General features: G+C 38.3%; 2 protein-coding genes across 2 annotated transcripts in view; both read left to right on the forward strand.

Annotated features, from left to right (window-relative positions):
- The first annotated feature begins 234 nt into the window (after positions 1-234).
- LOC306884279 (small ribosomal subunit protein bS6m-like) lies at positions 235-1,208 on the forward strand. The gene has a single exon (XM_079440017.1). It carries the CDS (start codon positions 305-307, stop codon positions 650-652), a length of 348 nt encoding a protein of 115 aa, XP_079296143.1. The 5' UTR covers positions 235-304; the 3' UTR covers positions 653-1,208.
- Positions 1,209-11,491: 10,283 nt separating this feature from the next.
- Positions 11,492-20,810, forward strand: part of LOC306884643 (NACHT, LRR and PYD domains-containing protein 3-like) — a 28,701-nt gene continuing 19,382 nt past the window's right edge. Inside the window, exons 1-2 of the mRNA XM_079440702.1 lie at positions 11,492-13,252; positions 14,526-14,696. Coding sequence (XP_079296828.1) covers positions 11,520-13,252; positions 14,526-14,696 — 1,904 coding nt within the window. The 5' untranslated portion in view covers positions 11,492-11,519. The remainder of the gene's footprint in view (positions 13,253-14,525; positions 14,697-20,810) is intronic.

Below are 20,810 nucleotides of genomic sequence, written 5' to 3' on the forward strand. Positions count from 1 at the left end.
ATGATATAATATGCTAGGGTTAACTATAAAGTATATATATATATTTATTTATATATATTACAATTTTGAGGTTTAGTCACAACATATAGCCTACAGTCCAACCAAAAAATATTCAGATACCAGACAATTGTATTTATTTATTTTATTTTACTAGCGACTGCGACAAAGGTCATCAGAAGGATGTAAGCCTCCCATGCTGTAGGTGGAGCACTACATCAAACTCCACGTGCTTCTCCTTGAAGAAGACACACATGCACCTCTGTGACTAAACTCGGTGGCCCCTCCGTTGAGACAGCAGCGGGAGATGCCGCGGTACGAGCTGTGTGTGATCCTGAAGGCGATGCAGAGGCCGGAGACGGCGGTGGTGCTGCGGCGCGCGGTGGAGACGCTGCTGGAGCGCGGCGCTGTGGTCCGGGCTCTGGAGAACCTCGGAGAGCGCAGGCTGCCCTACAAGATCTCCAAACACGACTCTAGCCACACGCACGGAGGATACTTCTCCATCGACTTCCACGCCTCGCCGAGGATCGTCAGCGAGCTGCTAGATCACCTTGAACGGGACATCGACGTGCTGCGCCCCACAGTTTTAAAGAAAGACACCGAGCTTCCCAAGGCGCAGTGCTGTGGAGCACCAAAGAGCGCCGCTTCCAGATAAACGTGAGCATCTTTGAGAATGAGAATCAGAAGAATCAGAATGAGCTTTATTGGCCAAGTATGTTTACACATACAAGGAATTTGTTTTAGTGACAGAAGCACCACAGTGCAACAGAAAAAGTTAACTTTAAAAAGAAAAAACATTGATTTGCTTTTCAAACAAAGTCATAGCTGATCTGCTGTGCATCTCCATTCAAACAGTGGTGTTTCCTTTATGAATGAATGGGCGTTTTCAAATGAGTCCAGTGAGTCAATGATTCAATTAACCATTCATAAAGACAGTCACTTGTTTCATGAATCAGCTGCTCAAACGAATAAATATTTCCAAGATAAAATCAATGACTTGCCGCCACCTGCTGGTAGTTTTAGTTTCATTTTTTAAGTATAATTATATATTTACAAAGTATAATTTAAATCATTTAATACTTCTATATTTAAAAATTTAGATTTGAAAAATTAATCTCAACATGAATTTATAAATTTAATTGCACTCATGCCACCTCTTTGAGCCTCATTTAATGTCTGAAAATACACCTACGAGCCACTTTTGTGTTCTGTGCGCCTCTGTACTACAGACTGTAGTACACTGTAGTACAAATTAATTTTTCTTATACTGATTTCATATGATTGGTAACTTATTCTATTGTTTAATTAGAAAGTGTAAAAAGCTTATACACATATTTTTTATATTTTATAAAATTAGGCAAATGCCATTAATAATGTAAAAAAAAAAAAATGCCCCTGTAAATCACTTAGAGTTAAATATCGCCTCGTAATGGGAAGGCACGTTTTTTTTATCAGAATTTTCGATTATTCATCAGAAGGTGCTCCTGAATCTTTTGACTGTGCCAATTATCAACATGATGTATTCTAGATTAATTGAAATTTAAAAAGTTAATTTTTATAGAGTTGAGACAACTTAGACATAGGACTGTACATCTTAGCTTACCTTATACTTTTTATTTTAAATTGTCTCACTTTTTCTTTCCTTGTGCTGGTGTTATTTTACTGGACAGGTCCATTTTCTCCAGAATAAATCTATAATCATAAAAATTACATAAGAATAACATGACAATTTAGAGTGAAAACTCCTTCCACGTCCTTAGAAATACGACTGTTCTTCTGCCTAACATAGGGGTTGCACACGCTGATCCTGCAGAGTTTAGCCCCAACCCTAATCAAACACCTGAACAAGCCAATCATGGTTCCAAGGGTTACTGGAAAGCAACAGGCAGGTGAGTTTGTATGAGGGTTGGAGCAAAACTCTGCAGGACTGGTCTAGCCTGGTCTAACATGTCCTTCTTGGCAGAACTTTATTTTATCCTTTCAGGCAAGAATGAGATTAATTCTGCTCAAAAAGAAGAAAGAAGACTGACTGCCTACTTTTTAATTCTAAGATCTTACCTCCAACCATATAAGGCTGTATTTTTAGCTCCAGTGAAGAGATCAGAATGTTCCTGTCTCAATCTTATACATTTCTCCGTATTTTCCTTGCTCCCTCTTCAAAACAAAATTTTACAGGAATTATTTGTGCTTGTATTTGTACTGTTGATTTTTCCCTCTTGTAGTGTTTGATCATTTTAAATAGATTTTTTTTATGAATTTGACTTATTTGCTAACAAAGTTCTGTTAAACATTTAAAAATCGCTAAACTCGTGTAATCATGTTTACCACACCTGCAATACAATGGATTATCTGTAGCAGCAAAGGATACACCTGATGCATCCTCCGATTTCCTGTGAAAGGAGGACGCGTTCGAAGGTCGCTTTCGGGGGGTGTCCTACCTGCTTTTCTGAAATGAGACCGCCTTGATGACGTATGCACCCTTGGATTGAGACCTCCGGAGGACGCATCCTTCTAAACGAGACACAGCTACAGCCTCTATATGATGGAAGAGCGACCTCTGATGGCGAGTGAACAGAAGACCACGAACCAGATCCATGACAGAAATAATGAGCTAACCTATAAAGGAAATCTTTCTATGAGTGTTGGAAAATGGACACAGTGCAAGTGCTAGGACACATTTTCTTGTTTGGGGTGAAATTGCTTTTAATTTTCTCTGAAACTGTACAGTAAAATGAATACATTAATAGTCAGGATCACTCTGAACAAATATTAATTGAAAGAATGAGCAAACCATATATATATATATATACACACACACACACTGCAAAGAGACTGACTGGTGCGGATGCTGACAACTGCACTTATAGTCATTCACTATCAGCAGACAGACGTGATTCACGAGTCACGGGTTTTTAGCGTGATAACGGATCTGATTCTGAATGTATAACTGTATAAGTGATCATAATGCCTAAATATAAGTTACTTGGTAAAGAGTGGGAGAGTGTTTTAACTCTCTGTTGAGGGAGAGATGACACGAAGGCTCTATATATCCTTGAAAGATGCTGGACTTGTTAGTTTTTGACTGTGCAAAGTTCTGTAATGTTCTACAATATACTTCACGAAAGACTTCCTCTATTTCTGTGCAATTTTTAAATTCATTAGGAATAGTGGATTTAAGAATAGAATATAGATAGATATCATAATATATATCAAGTTTGAAATCACTTCACACTCCAGCACAGGAGGTTGTGGTATGCAACCCGCCAATAAATCCACAGAAGAAGAAGAAGAAGCGCTCACCTGAATCGAGATTGAGGTCTCTGCAGAGTAAAAGAGGGCGTTTCTGAATTTGTGGGTGTTTTCAAACTGCTGGGAGTTTCTCAATCATACAAACAAAATGATCCCCCTTACCTAACCCCACCCCTAAACCTACCATCACTATGACGTCAGCCAATCAGGACACATGGTCTAAAAACGCCCCGATCTGGTAACTCCCATTACTTTGCTGCAGAGACCTATACTTGCCTGAATCTCCTCCTCACCGTTTTGCATCGGAGCATCCTGGATCATAATCTATTTGCAAGGTAAGAGATATCTTATCTGTACTCCGTGTATATTATTTGACAGATGTGATTGTATATCCATGTATTATAGTGTGGTTGATATCGTATGACACTTATGTGGAATGCATGGCCTATGGTTTATTTCACTAGCTAGCTAATGGTAGGGATGTGCCGAACAGCTTCTGAAGCAGTGAGGCTTTTACAACAAACTGCGTTGATGCTTCGAAGCTTTTGACACAGTGCTCTACTGCCCATCTGCTGCTCAAGAACAATTAATATAGTAATATAGGTAATATAGTTCAAAATAACTGGCTATACATTTAATTCTTATTTTATACTGCCAGGCCGAAAAAGGTTGCTGTCTGGATTTAAAGGAGTAAATACTTGATATTTAAGGACTGACTCATTACCTGAAGTGATTAATGTTTCTGGCATGTTGTGTGTTTGGTAACAATTCGTTTAGCCCTAACTGATGCAGTGTGTAGCCTTTTATTTCTCAAACAATCAGGTCGGAAGTCGTACTCGTGTCTATATTCCAGGATAACAATGTCAAGATTCATCAGGCTCAAACTGTGAACGATTGTCCACCACAGAGTCCTGACCTAATCCCTATTGAATGTATTTAGGATGTGCTGGAGTCGACTAGCCTGTCCAAAAAGAAGTTGCATACTCTAATATTAATATCTGTGTTGTGGCATTGTTTAAACAACATTATGCAACATCACAACATTTATTTCCATCAAGAGCTGCATTTATTTTTGGCCTGGATCTTGTATTGACACTGGGAGAGTCCAGCCACTCTGTAAAGTCGACTCCAGCTCATCCTCAAGACATTCAGTAGAGTTAAGCTCAGGACTGGTGATCAATTCATATATGAAAATGATTCCTCGTTCTCACTGAACCACTATTTCACAAATTGAGCCGGATTAATTGTATTGTCATGCTGGAGTGTGTACATTGGTACGTCGTCTGACATGGTTGATTAAGAAATGAAAAGCTACACACTGCATCAGTTTGGGATAAAATAATTATTGCCGAACATACAAAGCTGGAAACATAAATCACTGCAATAATCATCCAATTCTAGACTCTTCAGTATTTGACTTTTTTCTTTTTTTTTTTTGACCAGGCAGTGTACATTTGAATGAGTCTACGTATCCAAAATGTCAGAGTTTGTAAACAATGTGCCCTTAAAATGTCTGAATATGACATTGTGACTGGCATTGGAACACTACTCATTCTCTTTGTTTATCCACCAGGACTGTGAAAGTGCAGAGGCTGAGTCTGGAATGGCACAGACAACAGCGGGCATCTTTCGTTCAGAGGGTGCTGGTGCTGGTGCTGGTGCTGGTCCTGGAGACCAACCTACTGATGTTGGTGTGGAAGTTCTTCAATGTCACTCTTGGGTCTTTGATGCTTTTTGGACTGATTTATGTGCTTAACTGAAGCTACGCTACAGAGCTCAAGTGCAGGCTAGAAGAAAATCCTGGACACAACCAAGCTGTCACCAAAGAACTCTTAAGTAATAACAACTGAAATGCCATTTTAGATTTCATTTTTGTACTTGAGTCCATTTAAGTGTTAAAAGTTTAAAATGTAGATGTAGAATGTTCCTTTCGTACTCATGTACTCCTAACATGTAAATAATATGCATGGAAAGTGTGGGGGTGCAGAGCTACTCAACCCCTGAGCCTTATGGTATTTATTCTGACCATTATCTTATTCTGAATTATTGCATGTCACAGATTTTTTTTTTTTTTAATGTTAGTGCAACTGATCTTATTTCTGCACTCTGTTAAAAATGGTTATTTTTTTCTGTTAAAGTTTTTTTGTTGCATTTATTTGTACAGTATGGTCGATTGTGGCAAAAATGTTTGAAAATAGTGTTTTACCTTAATATGCATTTAAATATGAAGGCACTTTTTGTTTCTTGTTGTTGCACACAAGTGTATGAACATGGCATGTCTTGCTAGCTCATATATAGCCAAATGCTTTGAAGCATTAATAAATTGATATAATGTAACGGGGGTCTTGCTGTCCTTTTTTGTGTGTTGTAGCTAGATTTTGTTGTAGCACAGTGTGATTGGGTGGGGTAGGATTAAATATATGAAATATGTTGGGTTTATTGATAAAACATTATGTAAATAGGTTGCATTTTAAGTACATTGGGTTTATTACCTAATAATACATATACATGTTTCTTATGTATTTAAAGGTGCTGTAAGGATTACAGAATCTCAGACACTTTGAACTTCTGAGATGGACAACACACACACAGTGCATTAACATACAGACATCTGTCTCCACATCCCACTGAGAGAAAATGCGGGAAAATGCCTCCCTCGCATATGCATAAACTCCTTTTCATCCCTTCCTTCCCATCACCCATCCTTCCCTTCACTCAGAATGGTCAATAGAAGAATGTAATATTCTACATTAATGCAAGTGTTATTTACAGTCATGTTTGGTATCATTTGAATTGTCTCAGGGCGACTGGTACAATGGTCTCATTCTTGTAAGAAGTAAACTAAAAGGGAATACAGATCCTGAGAGTTCAGAGATATTTTGCATACTATAGAGGGTGGGTCAATTCCCAGTGGTTTTCATGCAAATTACCTTCTGTCCCAAAAAGGTGCTAACTCGGCTTGATCAAAGCAAAGCCAAATTGTTAGTTCCTGTCTCGAGTTTGGGGGATGTTTATTCTGGTCTGAAGTACTTAAAGAAATTTGGCAAAAGGATCAGGGCGATTCTGTAACCAGAAGCCCGTAGTGTGGGTCTCAATGCTCACACTATGTATTACTATAAAGTCAGGTATGCATTCTTTACTCATAGATTTATCTTTGAGAATTCGATGTTTTGTTTTGATATGATTTGATCTCTTTGAATTGCTGTGGAATTGACATAATACATACAGTATTTACCTGACTGATAATAAATTGTTACATTTGACCTTATTCTGTTTTACTCTGTAATTATTGACTCTAGTACGTTGCATCCTTGTTAAAGACATGAGCAACCGAATGAACGAGTAAATATAAAGTCAAGAGTTAACTAGAATAATCAAATATCAGAATAATAAATTAGAAATGGACAAGCAATCAATTTGTATTTCAAGTTAAATACGAGGTCAAGCTAAAATGGAGTCAGATTAAATGATAAAATGGAGTCAGATTAGAGTTTAATTTAAATTGAAGAACTGTGCACACTGGAAAGACCGAACACGCAGGAAACCTTCATCCACCATTCGGATACCTTCTTTGGGCCGGATGGGTGGAGCCTTACAGTGCCATAGAATGAAAAACTGTCTTTACCCTGGCATATTTAAATAATAACAGTTCTGTACATGGAAATGACATACAGTGAGCCTCAAACACCATAGTTTCCTCCTTCATATGTAAATCTCGTGATTAAAAAAGACCACTGAAAAACAGGCGAATCAGAACATAACACCGACTGTGACGCAACAGTCGGGATCACTACGCCCCCAACATTTGCATAAACCCGCCCTTGTTCTAAGCCGGCCGAACCATCAGAAGCTCTGCAGGTATTGTAAATAAACAAGCGCGGACAACAGCGAAAATAACACAATAAATGTTATGTTCCAGGCCGTGCAGGGGGTGTGAAGTGCAGGGATGGGTTGGTGTCTGTATTCAGAAAGGCACAGAAAGCAAATAACGTGAGCCACTAAAGGGACATGGTTAGCTCCTTGCTAGCGGTAACCTGTTACAGTATTTCGATTTCACTCTCAGTAAGGAGAGATGAGGATGATGGCGAATGACTTACAGATCCTGAGCACCACTGACAAGCATCTGATCTTGTGAAATGTGTGGTAAGTACTGTTGCTCCATAATGTAAACATAGTTTGTGTGATCGCGTCTCTTGAAAGTGAAACTATAACGCGATCGATGGATCGTTCAAAAGCAGTTTCAATGCCTCGCATATTAATAACGGCTCCCTGATGCCCGCGTTTTATATACAGTATAATTACCCGACGATATAACTGCGAGAGAAAGTATTTAAATATATATTTTCCTCCCTGTGCTTCCTTCTTGCTGATGAGCCGTACTGTGAAACAGCCAATCAGAGCAGAGCTCATTATTATTCATGACCCTGCCAAATAAGCCAATAACAGACCGTTTCATTCTAGGGAGAAATCCTAGGGTTGTAAATGGACATGTAAAATCGTTTCTGGAGATTTTTTGCCCTTACCTAAGCCACATACCTTCTGTGTAGATATCAGAGAACAATTTAAAATACTGTATCAATGCATTCTATGGCACCTTTAAAACAAATTAGATTTATTGGTACTATTACATAAGTCTTATTACTTGTTTCATTTACATAAGGTCGGCAGACTTGCAGTTTATTAAAAAAGTTTATTAATTTTTTTTAAGTTAAAAATATGTAATCAAAATGGATGGAAATTTTATATGCAGTTGAAATACATAAATCTTAAGAATTAGGCCTAAATATTTTCTTGTGTACTAATAATTCGATTAAAGTTATAACTAAATAAAACATTAAACAAAGTAATAATTATTGGTAATGATTATTATTAATATATTGAACAGAAAACTGCAGCATGACCTGTTAACATACAGGAGGCATATAACTATAATTTGCTTAGAAAGGTCTTAAGGATTTATTATAAATGATTATGATAAAAAATCATTAACAGTAATTTCTTAATTTTTGTCAGGAAATTGTATGCATCTACTGAGAGAGAGAGATACAACTCCTCTACACTGGAGAAAAACTACTTAGAAGTAATATTTCCCATATTTTTACCCCAAATAAGGTGTAGTGAGTCTAGCTGTAGCTGTTTCATTCATACTGGTAGCGGACCTCATGCAGTAAAACCATAAGTGAAAAAATTATAAAATGAAATCTGAAAATCAGGTTGGAGGAGATCCCTATATGGACAAAGGCTATGTCTGCTGTAGCTGATAGGACTCTGTACCGCTGTACTGTTGGACAGGTGGGCATTGGTATGAATCAATGAAGGACACAGTTTTGATGCAGGTGTTTTTTCAAGGGTATCGTTTAAGTGCTTGATTGCTGTTTTGACAGTGTCTGCTTGCATATTTTAATCACATTCGGTAATTCTCTTTAATGTATTTTCCCTGATTTGATCCATGGGAAATTTACCTAAGGTTATATTTATATTATTTCGTCGTCATTATTTTGTTTTAAGGAGTTAAAAAGGCTCTTATCAACCTTGATTGACATATTCTATCCCATTATTTTGACAGTTAATGTTTTGGGTGGTTTTTTGTTGGAGTGGGCGGGTTTTTGTGAGGTTTTGGGCTGGAAATCGTCCAATCTGGCAACCCTTCAGGTGAGTCTCTGCAGGTAACTTCCGCTTTCATTTTCTCCTGAAGGACGTGTGTTCTTTGATATGCTTGTTTTTGATCCGATGTTGTTGTTTGGTGTGGTCTCTGGTTGATTTCATCATTTGTGTTCACATGAGACTAAGATTGTGTATTTGAGTGAACTCTCAGGATGTGTTCAGCTGAATGATTAGTTTGAGTAAGTGTTGGAGATCTCTCTCTTCTGTCTTCAGCTTCCTGAATTAACTACACTTTGAGTATCTCTACTTTACTGGAGTATTATTTTTCTCTAAAACGTGACTCTTTTTTTTTTTTAGACAGTCTCTTTATTTTTCCTGTAAGAGCGCGCGCGTCCATTTGTTTCTGGCTTCCGGTATCATCCCCAGCTGAGCTACTCAAGTAAAAAAATCTGTCTTTACACCCTTCGCCTGTAATGGAGTAATATTTGAGCAGCAGTATCTGTACTTTCACTAATGGAGTTGTGTCTGTGTTCAGCTTCATCATGAATCACACACAAACACCCCGAGATCAAGAGCTTTCTCCAGGATGCAGGTACTTTACATACATAGCCTACTATATTAACCCTAATAACAGCAAGACCATAAAGAGACATCAGAAAGTAAAATTTTTGCTATTTTTGACCTTCTTAGAACACAAATAATACAAATTTGTGATTTAAAAACAAACATGTTTAATTTATTTTGTTTGTATCCCAATAAATCGATTGAAAATAGCTTGTTTGGCAGTGTGTGTTAAACAATAATGTCTATTTATTAATATATTAGCCTAGCTGTATAAATAGCCATAAAAACCTCATGTAAGACATACGGTAAACAAAACATGTGCAAAATACATATATTTTTGTTGAGGATCTTATTTCATAGATACAGATACATGGATACGTGTGTGTATATACACATACCTGAAAAAAAAAATCTATATGAAATAAATAAATCTATCTATATTCAGTATTGCTAACTAAATGAATAATGATTAAATGATTGACAATAAGTTATAATTTAAGAGTTTGAAGTATTAAACTGATTTTCTGAAATAGGCTACAAAGTCTAAAGTCTCTAGACCACAGAGTCTATATGTGAAAAATATCTTGATTTATAGCCATAAAAGGGCAACGAAGCTCTTGATATACAAATATTTACAGGCAGATTATGAAAAATGCACAAATTCAATTCATAACATTTCAACATAAACATAAGATAACACTTAACAACAACTTTTAAAACATGTAAGTTCCCTGCAAATATTGTAAATATGTGAAATACATCAACTTTTATATGAGGGAGAGTATTTTCCCACAACAGGTGGCCATGATGTTTTAAATGCTGCCTGTGAACGAAACAAAGGATGAATGAACACAGTCACCAGATCTAAATATTCACAACAAACACCAAAAGTAACAAATTAGAATTTTATTTAAAACAATAAGACCATTTAGCCTCCTTATAAAGTGATTTTAATGTTTTATTGTTAAAGGTCCTTTATTAAAATGAATAAATGTCATCATTAAATTTGTTCAGCAGAAGAGATCAGAGACAGAGCTGTGTGTCATATTTCTATTGTGTTTTTGTTTTATATTTGGTGTTAATATGGTATTCATATTAGTTATTATGCCAGAGAGTTTATGAAAGAACTTTGTTTTATGAGTTTTTTTTTAAATCAAGTTAATATTAAAACAGTAATTGAAAGGATTGTTTGTTATAGTTCAGTTGATCAGAAGAGATCAGAAGCAGAGCCCAGCTGTGTGTTTATGAAGAGTGACAAGTCTATAGATCATCCACAACATTTCAGGTACAATATTTCTTTAACAGACATAATTGTAATATTTGTTATGGTGTTTTATCATGTGATTATTTCATCTTATGTTTTAACATTCGCTCACACACTCTCTGTTATAGTTCAGTTCATCAGAAGAAATCAGAAGCAGAGCCCAGCTGTGTGTCTATGAGGAGTCATGCTTCTATGGATCCTCCAAATAATTTTAAGAGTGATGACACAAGGTTTAACCTCAAGTATTACATTGTTTTGTAAAATATATGATTATAGTAAGATATTTTAAATTAAACTGTCATAATTATACAACACTATAATAAATAAATATGAGCGGAAGTCTGGCTAGGAAATGCAGTAAATGTAATGACAGCAATCACAGAGCAGAGAGTAGATTTTTTTTTATTTCCATTTATTTAAATGGTATTTATTTTTTTACAGTAGTGACCTTGAGCAGGAGATTTTTTAATAAAGTCACTGTTATTAAGGTAATGAGAAAAAGTGTGTGATTTGATTCTTGATTCAAGGTCAATCCTGCAACACAGATCAGTAATAAAACCCGTCTGTAAGAAATATGACCAGCCTATGAATCAACAACAAGACACGTATCCTGGTGTAAGGTAAACTGTGGGATTTATTAATGCAGTGCATCATCACACATTACTCAAATACATCATTAATAACTGACACATTTCATAAACCCTATGATATGTTTAGTTTCTTATAGCACAGAAAACATAGAAGACGTTTTACTCTGTACATTTACCTCTGTAGCTCATGTAATAATGCGGTATTTTCATTTTCCAGCCATGAAGTCCTCAACAAGTTCAGATCAAATCTGATGAAGAAGTTTGAGCGTCTGTATGAGGGAACAGCGACGCAGGGAAACCCAACACTCCTGAATGAGATCTACACAGAGCTCTACATCACAGAGAGTGAGAGTGGAGAGATCAGTAATGAGCATGAGGTGAGACAGATTGAGACACAATCCAGGAGAGCAGCAACAGAGGACACAGCCATCAAATGCAATCACATCTTTACACCTTTACCTGGACAAGACAAAGCCATCAGAACTGTGCTGACAAAGGGAGTCGCTGGCATTGGAAAAACAGTCTCTGTGCAGAAGTTCATCCTGGACTGGGCTGAAGGGAAAGAGAATCAGGACGTCCAGCTCATATTTCCACTTCCTTTCAGAGAGCTCAATCTGATGAAGGACAAATCACCCAGTCTTTCAAATCTTCTTCATTTCTTTTTCCCTGAAAGTAAAGAGATGGAAATATCCAGTGATGAATATAAAGTGCTGTTCATCTTTGATGGTTTGGATGAGTGTCGTCTGTCTCTGGACTTTAAGAGCAAAGTGAAACTGTGTAATATATCTGAATCAGCCTCAGTGGATGTGCTGCTGATGAACCTGATTGAGGGGAATCTGCTTCCCTCTGCTCTCATCTGGATCACCTCCAGACCAGCAGCAGCTGATCTCGTCCCCTCTGAGTGTGTCCATCGAGTGACAGAGGTACGAGGCTTCAATGATCCACAGAAGCAGGAATACTTCAGGAAGAGAATCAGTGATCAGAGTCTGGCCAATAGAATCATCTCACACCTGAAGTCATCAAGGAGCCTCTACATCATGTGCCACATCCCAGTGTTCTGCTGGATCTCAGCCACTGTTCTGGAGAAGATGTTGAGTCGAGCAGAGAGTGGAGCGATTCCCAAGACCCTCACTCAAATGTACACACACTTCCTGATCCTTCAGACCAACGTCAAACATGAGAAGGACTATGAGAAGGTGACAGATGAAGACATGATCCTCAAACTGGGGAAAGTGGCTTTTGAGCAGCTTGTGAAAGGAAACCTGATCTTCTATGAGGAAGACCTGAGAGAGTGTGGCATTGATGTGACAGAAGCATCAGTGTACTCAGGATTGTGCACTCAGATCTTCAGAGAGGAGTTAGGCTTGTATCAGGGGAAAGTCTTCTGCTTTGTTCATCTGAGCATTCAGGAACATCTAGCAGCTCTATATGCGCACCTCTCCTGTACAAACCACAACAGAGATGTGATGCGGTCAAAAGTGAAGGTCTTGTTTCAACATGTTTCATTATCTGAGCTGCATCAGAGAGCTGTGGATGAGGCTCTAATGAGTAAAAATGGACATCTGGATCTTTTCCTGCGGTTCCTTCTGGGTTTGTCAGTGGAGTCTCATCAGATTCTCCTACAACGAATAATGAAGATGAAAAGAAGCAGATCTGACAGCAATGAGAAAACAGTTGAGTACATCAAGGAGAAGATCAGGACCATTGGCTCTCCAGAGAAATCCATCAATCTGTTCCACTGTCTGAATGAACTGGGTGATCGTTCACTAGTGGAGGAAATACAATATTATCTGAAATCTGGAAATTTAAGTAAAGCTAAACTCTCTTCATCTCAGTGGTCAGCTGTAGTTTTTGTGTTGTTGACATCAGAAGAGGAACTGAATGAGTTTCGTCTTGATAAATTTGTTAAAGAAACGAATAATCCTGAAAATATGAAAGTTCTTCAGAAGTTGCTGCCTGTGATTAAAGAATCCAGATCAGTTCAGTAAGTATCAATGAGAACAATCACTTCACTGTTAAAACATTAAGAAAATCAAAGTCAAAAGCTCATAAATCTTCAGTGCTGTGGCTATTATTTTAGTGGTCAGCATTTTGATGTGTTTTCAATACAGTGACAATGTAAAAGATTTCTTCAGGCATTCAAACAAAGTCAGAGAAGTTAAAAAATGTTAAAATTAAAATAAAGAAGGAATTTAAATAATTCTCATCTGGCATAAAATACCAAACAAATGGAGAAGCAGCTCAAAACTCCTAAAATCTGATGAATCAGTTAATGGAGCAAAACAGCAGCATACTTGAACACACACTTTTGAAGACAACAATTGAAACATATAAGGTAGTTAATTATTGTAATTGTTTGTTAATTTTATATTTTGTTAGTTTTGACATTTTACAGAAGGGCATCTGGAACGACGAGCTAGACTCAAACTTATGAACACATGAACTATCTGCCAGTTCACAGTCCAGCATGTGGATTATTTTTAAACATGTTAAACCAGTTAGAAGTTGAATTATATTAAATTACTTTTTATTCAATTACAATACAATTACATATAATTACAATTTTATTCTATTAATAGATAAATGTTGATTAAATCCAGTCTTAACATTCTTTTAAATTTATCCATGAAACTTGGATAATTTGACAATGCATGTGCAGTTTTTCTTTTCTCATAATATTAATTTAATTAAATTGGAATTGCAAATTGTCGTTCATTGCAGAAAGTTGTTTGATTGCTTTTTTGATAGCTGTTTGATAATGTTTCACATGATTTTCATGACGTACATTAAAACCTTGAGAATCTCTATTGAGTTCAACACATTTCTGTTCAGTTTTAAGCTGCCAGATGAGACCAAACATGACACAATGATCAAGTGTTTGATGACAAGAGTTAATGAGATGTAATGGGGAACACATGGCTCCTGTGAAGCAGATGTCCTCCTGTAGGTGTTTATTAGAGGAGCAAATGACGTAATGATGCAGTGCCATGCTCAAATTTCCCGCGGAAACCTACCTGTACCACTCAAATTAGAAAGCATTATTATAAGCTAACTGTTGTGAATCGGGCTAAAAGTAAGGAGATTTTAACACAGGTTTTTAACACTGACTGGTTATGCACTTTCTCAAATATTAATCATTTTTAACCAAAAAAAGTTATGGACTGCAGCTTTAAGTTTGTACTTTCTCTTTAATAATGGATTCACAGCTAAACTGATCTGATCTGAGAGAGTGAAGAGTGTGTCATTGTTCTCTACAGGTTGTGGGATTGTGGCATCACAGATGAAGGTTGTGCTGCTCTGGCTTCAGCTCTGAGATCAAACCCCTCACACCTGAGAGAACTGTATCTGTCTGGAAATAAACTAGGAGATTCAGTGAAGCTGCTTTCTGATGTACTACAGGATCCTCACTGTAAACTGGAGACACTGTGGTAAGATCATATATGACTCTCACATGAAGCACATTTAAAGTAAATATGAAGTGTTCAGCCTCAGGTGTTTAGTATTAAATAAACAGCATTGCAAAAGTCATTGGTTCTGATGTTCACTGTAGTTTATATGTAGATGATATCTGCATTTGATACAGAAGCAAGTACATGAATACCATCAAGTGAAAAATCCAACTGAAGATAAACAAAATACAATCTTGACCAAAACAGAACAGTTTCAAGTTCTCACAGACAGAAATTGTCTGTATGCATTAGGGATGTGCAACAGCGATCGAGTACTCGGCCGTGACAGCGATGATCGATCATGAAAACAATGATCGTGGAAAAAAAATAAAAAATTCTGATTGGTTATGGCATCACTTTGGGCGGCACCCTGGCCTGATCTCTGATTGTTTAGCTTGCAACAGCATGCGGTTCAAAGTATAGACGTGAGAAGAGAGAGAAGTTTGGCTTTGAAGTCATGTAGTGATGTCTGGGTTAGCTACATACATATCTGATTAATCTAATATAGGATGCATTGGGATATTGACATTTATTCACATGCTATATGTGCTGCATATTACCAGTGTTTAGTTTCATGCTCAAATGCAATGTCCGAGTTATTTGAGACGGTCATATTGCTTTTAGATGTTTCTTTATTTTTTAAATACTGATCCTATAATAATGTAGCAGTGATTTTTATTTTTTTTGGTCATGTTTTCATAATGGCTTCAAAAACACAGGTGATTTTAATATAGCACAAATCTGCCAAAAACATTAAAGACATAAGCATTATAATGAGAACTTTATATAAAATGTGAAATCTATAGTAAATCCTGTCTTTACCCGTGTTTCAGTGCCCTGTTGAAATCTCTCTCTCTCTCTCTCTCTCTCTCTCAATTAAATTCAGCTTTATTAGCATGACTGTGTAGCACAATGTTGCCAGAGCATTAACACACACATATATATATATATATATACATACATACATGCATACATACAGTGGTGTGAAAAAGTGTTGGCCCCCTTCCTGATTTTTTAATTTTTTTGCATGTTTGTCACACTTTAATGTTTCAGATCATCAAACTAATTTTAATATTAATCAAAGATAACACAAGTAAACACAACATGCAGTTTTTGAATGAAGTTTTTTATTATGAAGGGAAAACAAAATCCAAACCCACATGGCTCTGTGTGAAAAAGTGCTTGCCCCCTAAACCTAATAACTGGTTGGGCCACCCTTAGCAGCAACAACTGCAATCAAGCGTTTGCGATAACTTGCAATGAGTCTGTTACAGTGCTGTGGAGGACCCACTCATCTTGGCAGAATTGTTGTAATTCAGCCACATTATAGGGTTTTTGAGCATGAATCGCCTTTTTAAGGTCATGCCACAGCATCTCAAGATGGCGTGATGGCAATGCTGTGATCGGATGCCGTCCAGGTCGCTCCGCTTAGATTGTGCTTTTATTTATTTTTTTACTTTTACTTTCTCTTTTTACACATTTAACATCGGCACTGTTCACTTATGACAGAGAAACACTTTTAGACATTGGAAACCGCTACACTAACCTGTTCCAGGACACCTTATCCATGAATCCATCGTGGCAATACCCGATCATGAACAATACCCGACGGATCAAGAAAGAATACTTGATCCCCGACGGATCAAGAAACACCGCGGGAAACGCGCTGGGATTCGAGACAGACTCAGGAAAAGGGCTCATAATCCTCCTCTTTTGAGCATTCTGCTCACAAATTTCCAATCCTTGGAGAATAAGATGGACGATCTTAGAACCAGGATTAGTTTCCAACGGGAGATAAGGGACTGTAACATCCTTTTTTTGTCTGAAACATGGCTTATGCCCTCAGTCCCGGACACTGCTGTAATGCCGAGTGATAACTTTTCTATTTTACGGATGGACAGAACAGAACAGCAGAGGCCGGTAAATCCAGGGGCGGGGGAGTGTGTTTCATGATGAATAAGAAATGGTCTGATCCCAGGAATATCTCCATTCAGTCGCGTTCCTGCTCGCCTCATCTGGAACCTCTTTCCATTATTTGCCGCCCATTTTATCTGTTTTCATCTATCATTGTTACTGCTGTTTACAATCCACCACAGGCAGACACCGGCTTGGCTTTGTCTAAGCTTAACGATGTGCTCAGCGGCTACATTAACAAACATCCTGACGCTGCCTTTATCATCGCGGGAGGTTTAACAAAGCCAGCCTCAGGCAGGTCATGCCGAACTTTCATCAACATGTATCCTGTCCAACTAGAGGACCGAATACACTGGATCATTGCTACTCTCAGTTTAAGAATGCCTACAAAGCCCGCTCACTACCGGCTTTTGGCAAATCAGACCATGGCGCCATTTTCCTCACACCGGAATATAAATAAAGGCTCGTTCAGGATCCCCCGGTGCAGAGAGTAGTGACGCGCTGGTCCTCCCACTCAGACGCTATGCTACAGGCGGCTCTTGGTGACGTCGACTGGGACATGTTCCGGGCGGGTTCTTCTGACGTCAGCGAGTTCACGGATGTAACATTAAGCTTTGTAAACACGCCAACCGAGCAAGCTACAGAAACAATATCTATGAGGACCTTCTCTAATCAGAAACCGTGGGTGGACAGAACAATCCGTTGACCGGGAATATGAGCGAGTACAAAGCATCGTGCTATGCTCTCCGACGCGCAGTAAGTAGAAGACACCGATACAGAGAGAGAATTGAGTCTCATTTCCAGCTCAATGACTCTCGACGGATGTGGCAGGGACTGAGGACCATCTGTGCCTTTGGAAACAAATCCTCCGCAGAGGTGAGAGTAGATCCGTTGCTGGCCGACGAGTTAAACATCTTCTACGGCCGCTTCTATTGCAACAGCGGCAGCGCAACTCTGCCGACCAGCGCAGCAGGCAGAGCAGCGATGATCCTGTAATCACCGTGTCGGAGGATGAGGTTCGGAGGGTGTTAAAGAGAGTGAACGTCAGGAAAGTAGCCGGTCCTGATGGGATAACCGGCCGTGTTCTGAGGTCCTGCGCTGATCAGCTCGCTGGTTTGTTCACTTCTATCTTTAATGAGTCCCTTGCTACCTCCGTGGTTCCCACCTCATTTAAAAAATCCGTCATTATTCCTGTGCCAAAGAACAATAAACCCTCTTGCCTGAATGACTATCACCCAGTTGCCCTCACATCTATAGTCATGAAGGTTTTTGAGAGACTTGTAAAGAGCCACATTTGCTCCTCCATAGCTGTTACTTTGGACCCTTTTCAGTTTGCCTATCGCCCAAACAGATCTACTGACGATGCCATCTCTCACGTCCTCCACTCTTCCGTCACACACATGGACAGCAACAATGGGAATTATGTAAGGCTGCTATTCATTGACTATAGCTCAGCTTTCAATACTATAGTCCCCATCAAGTTAGCATCTAAACTCACAGACCTCGGCCTAAACTCCTCACTCTGTGACTGGATTCAAGACTTCCTCACCGGCAGACCTCAAGTGGTGAAAGTTGGCCAGTTCACCTCAAACTCCATCACCCTGAACGTGTCCTGAGTCCCCTGCTCTACTGTCTCTACACGCATGACTGCGTGTCCTCTCACAGCTCCACATCTATTATTATTTCCATCAAATTCGCTGATGATACTGTGGTTCTGGGCCTCATCTCCAACAACGATGAGACCGCATACTTAGATGAGGTAGAGAGACTCCCATCATGGTGCCAGGACAACTGTCTCTCTCTGAATGTGAGCAAAACTAAAGAGCTGATCATGGACTTTAGGAAGAGACAGCAGCAGCCCTACACTCCTCTTATGATCAGTGGGACCCCTGTGGAGAGGGTGAGTAGCTTCAAGTACCTCAGTGTAAACATCTCCGAGAACCTGACTTGGACTACACACATCCAAACACAGGTTAAGAAAGCCAGGCAAAGACTGTACCATCTGCGATAGCTGAGGAAATTCAGGGTCTCACCAGCAATCCTGAAAACGTTCTATTCAGGGACCATAGAAAGTGTATTGACTCAGTGCATCTCAGTGTGGTATGGAAACAGCTCCAATCAGGACTGCAAAGCACTACAGAGAGATGTGCGCTTAGCTGAGCGCATCTCAGGGTCTGCTCTCCCCTCTCTGCAGGACATCTACAAACGCTGCAAAAATAGAGCTGTTAAAATCATCAAGGACTCTAATCACCCTGGTAATCGTCTATTCACTTTGCTTCCATCTGGTAAGCGCTTCCGTAGCCTGATGGCAAAAACTGAGAGACTTAGGAGGAGCTTCTTCCCCCAGGCCATCAGGCTCCTAAACTCTAACTCTGTGTCATACCATCACTTGACTCCATGTAAATATCACTATATCAATAAGTTATTCATAATTTTTTTTCTACCTCGTATTGCTGCTATGTAAATACCCTGTACAACTTTTTGCACAACTTTTTGCACATTCCTTCTTCTATTACCATTTAAGTCAACAAACATACTGACCTGCACATTTATATTTATATATTTTTTATCTTTTATTTTATTTTATTCTTTTATTTTTTCTACTTTTATTTATCTTAATATTTATGTACATTCGGCATTCGACATTTCACTGCTGGTTATACTCTGTATAATTGTGTATGTGACAAATAAAATCTTGAATCTTGAATCTCAATAGGATTCAGGTCAGGACTTTGACTAGGCCACTCCAAAGTCTTCATTTTGTTTTACTTCAGCCATTCAGAGGTGGATTTGCTGGTGTGTTTTGGATCATTGTTCTGCTGCAGAACCCAAGTTCGCTTCAGCTTGAGGTCACGAACAGATGGCCGGACATTGTCCTTCAGGATTTTTTGGTAGACGGCTGAATTCATGCTTCCATTTATCGCAGCAAGTCTTCCAGGTCCTGAAGCAGCAAAACAGCCCCAGACCATCACACTACCACCACCATATTTTACTGTTGGTATGATGTCCTTTTTCTGAAATGCTGTGTTACTTTTACGCCAGATGTAATGGGACACACACCCTTCCAAAAAGTTCAACTTTTGTCTCGTCAGTCCACAGAGTATTTTCCCAAAACACTTTTTCACACAGGGCCATGTGGATTTGGATTTTGTTTTCCCTTCATTTAAAAACTGCATGTTGTGTTTACTTGTGTTATCTTTTGATTAATATTTACATTTGTTTGATGATCTGAAACATTAAAGTGTGACAAACATGCAAAAAAATAAAAAATCAGGAAGGGGGCCAACACTTTTTCACACCACTGTATATACAGTATATTATAACAACAACATAAATAATAATAAATAAAATCCATCTAAATAAATGAAAAGATAAAGTCAGTCAGTTTCAAATTAATCATGTTTAACATCTAACATTGTGAATGGTACATATTTAGCAGCTAGTGCAGCTGTGTTAGTAAGAAGGGCATTTTCTCAGTATCACTTCAAGTTCAGTAAATTATGGGATCAGGGCTTCAAATCTGGGGAGAAATGTTTTCCTCACATTGTGATATTTAGGACAAGTCAACAGAAAGTGTTTCTTGTCCTCTATTTGCTGTAGATCACAGTGTCTACAGATCCTCTGCTCTCGCTCTGTCCATGTTTGTCTGTGTCTTCCTCTCTCTATTTCTACTTGATCTGTATTTGGAGAGGATTTGTCTTTCTGTAAATGGTTTAATCAATAAATAATTGGCAAATTTAGTGGTTCTGTTTAGGGTTGAGTAGCATTAGAATTTATTTTGAAGGTCAAAGTGTATTTTTAGAGATTTATCATGAGTGTCTTAGATTTTTGTCAATTTCTTTAATAATGGTTTTGGGTTTGAAGCTGTAGTCAGTGAGGAGCTGGGTTTTATGGACTCCCTGAAGAGCGAGTGTGTTTAGAGGATGAGATTCTACTGAGGTTTCATTGGCGAGGAGGGCTTTATATCGGATTGAATCAAGATCAGATTGATGGAGGTGATGCCAGAACTGAATACATTTCTTCTGCATCTTAATCTTCAGTGGGTATAAAACTAATTCAGCTCTGCAGGCATCATTGGACGTACCTCTATGGACCCCTAAAATGTTTTTGATCATTTCTAGTTGTAGTTTTTCTATTGAAGTTTTATCCCAATTTTTTTTTTTTTATTATTGGTCCCCA

This window comes from Barbus barbus (assembly GCF_936440315.1).
Source record: "Barbus barbus genome assembly, chromosome: 18".
In the NCBI taxonomy this organism is placed as follows: domain Eukaryota; kingdom Metazoa; phylum Chordata; class Actinopteri; order Cypriniformes; family Cyprinidae; genus Barbus; species Barbus barbus.

Coding starts and splice junctions, on each gene's coding strand:
- LOC306884279 (XM_079440017.1), top strand. CDS start 305: ATGCCGCGGTACGAGCTGTGTGTGATCCTGAAGGCGATGCAGAGGCCG.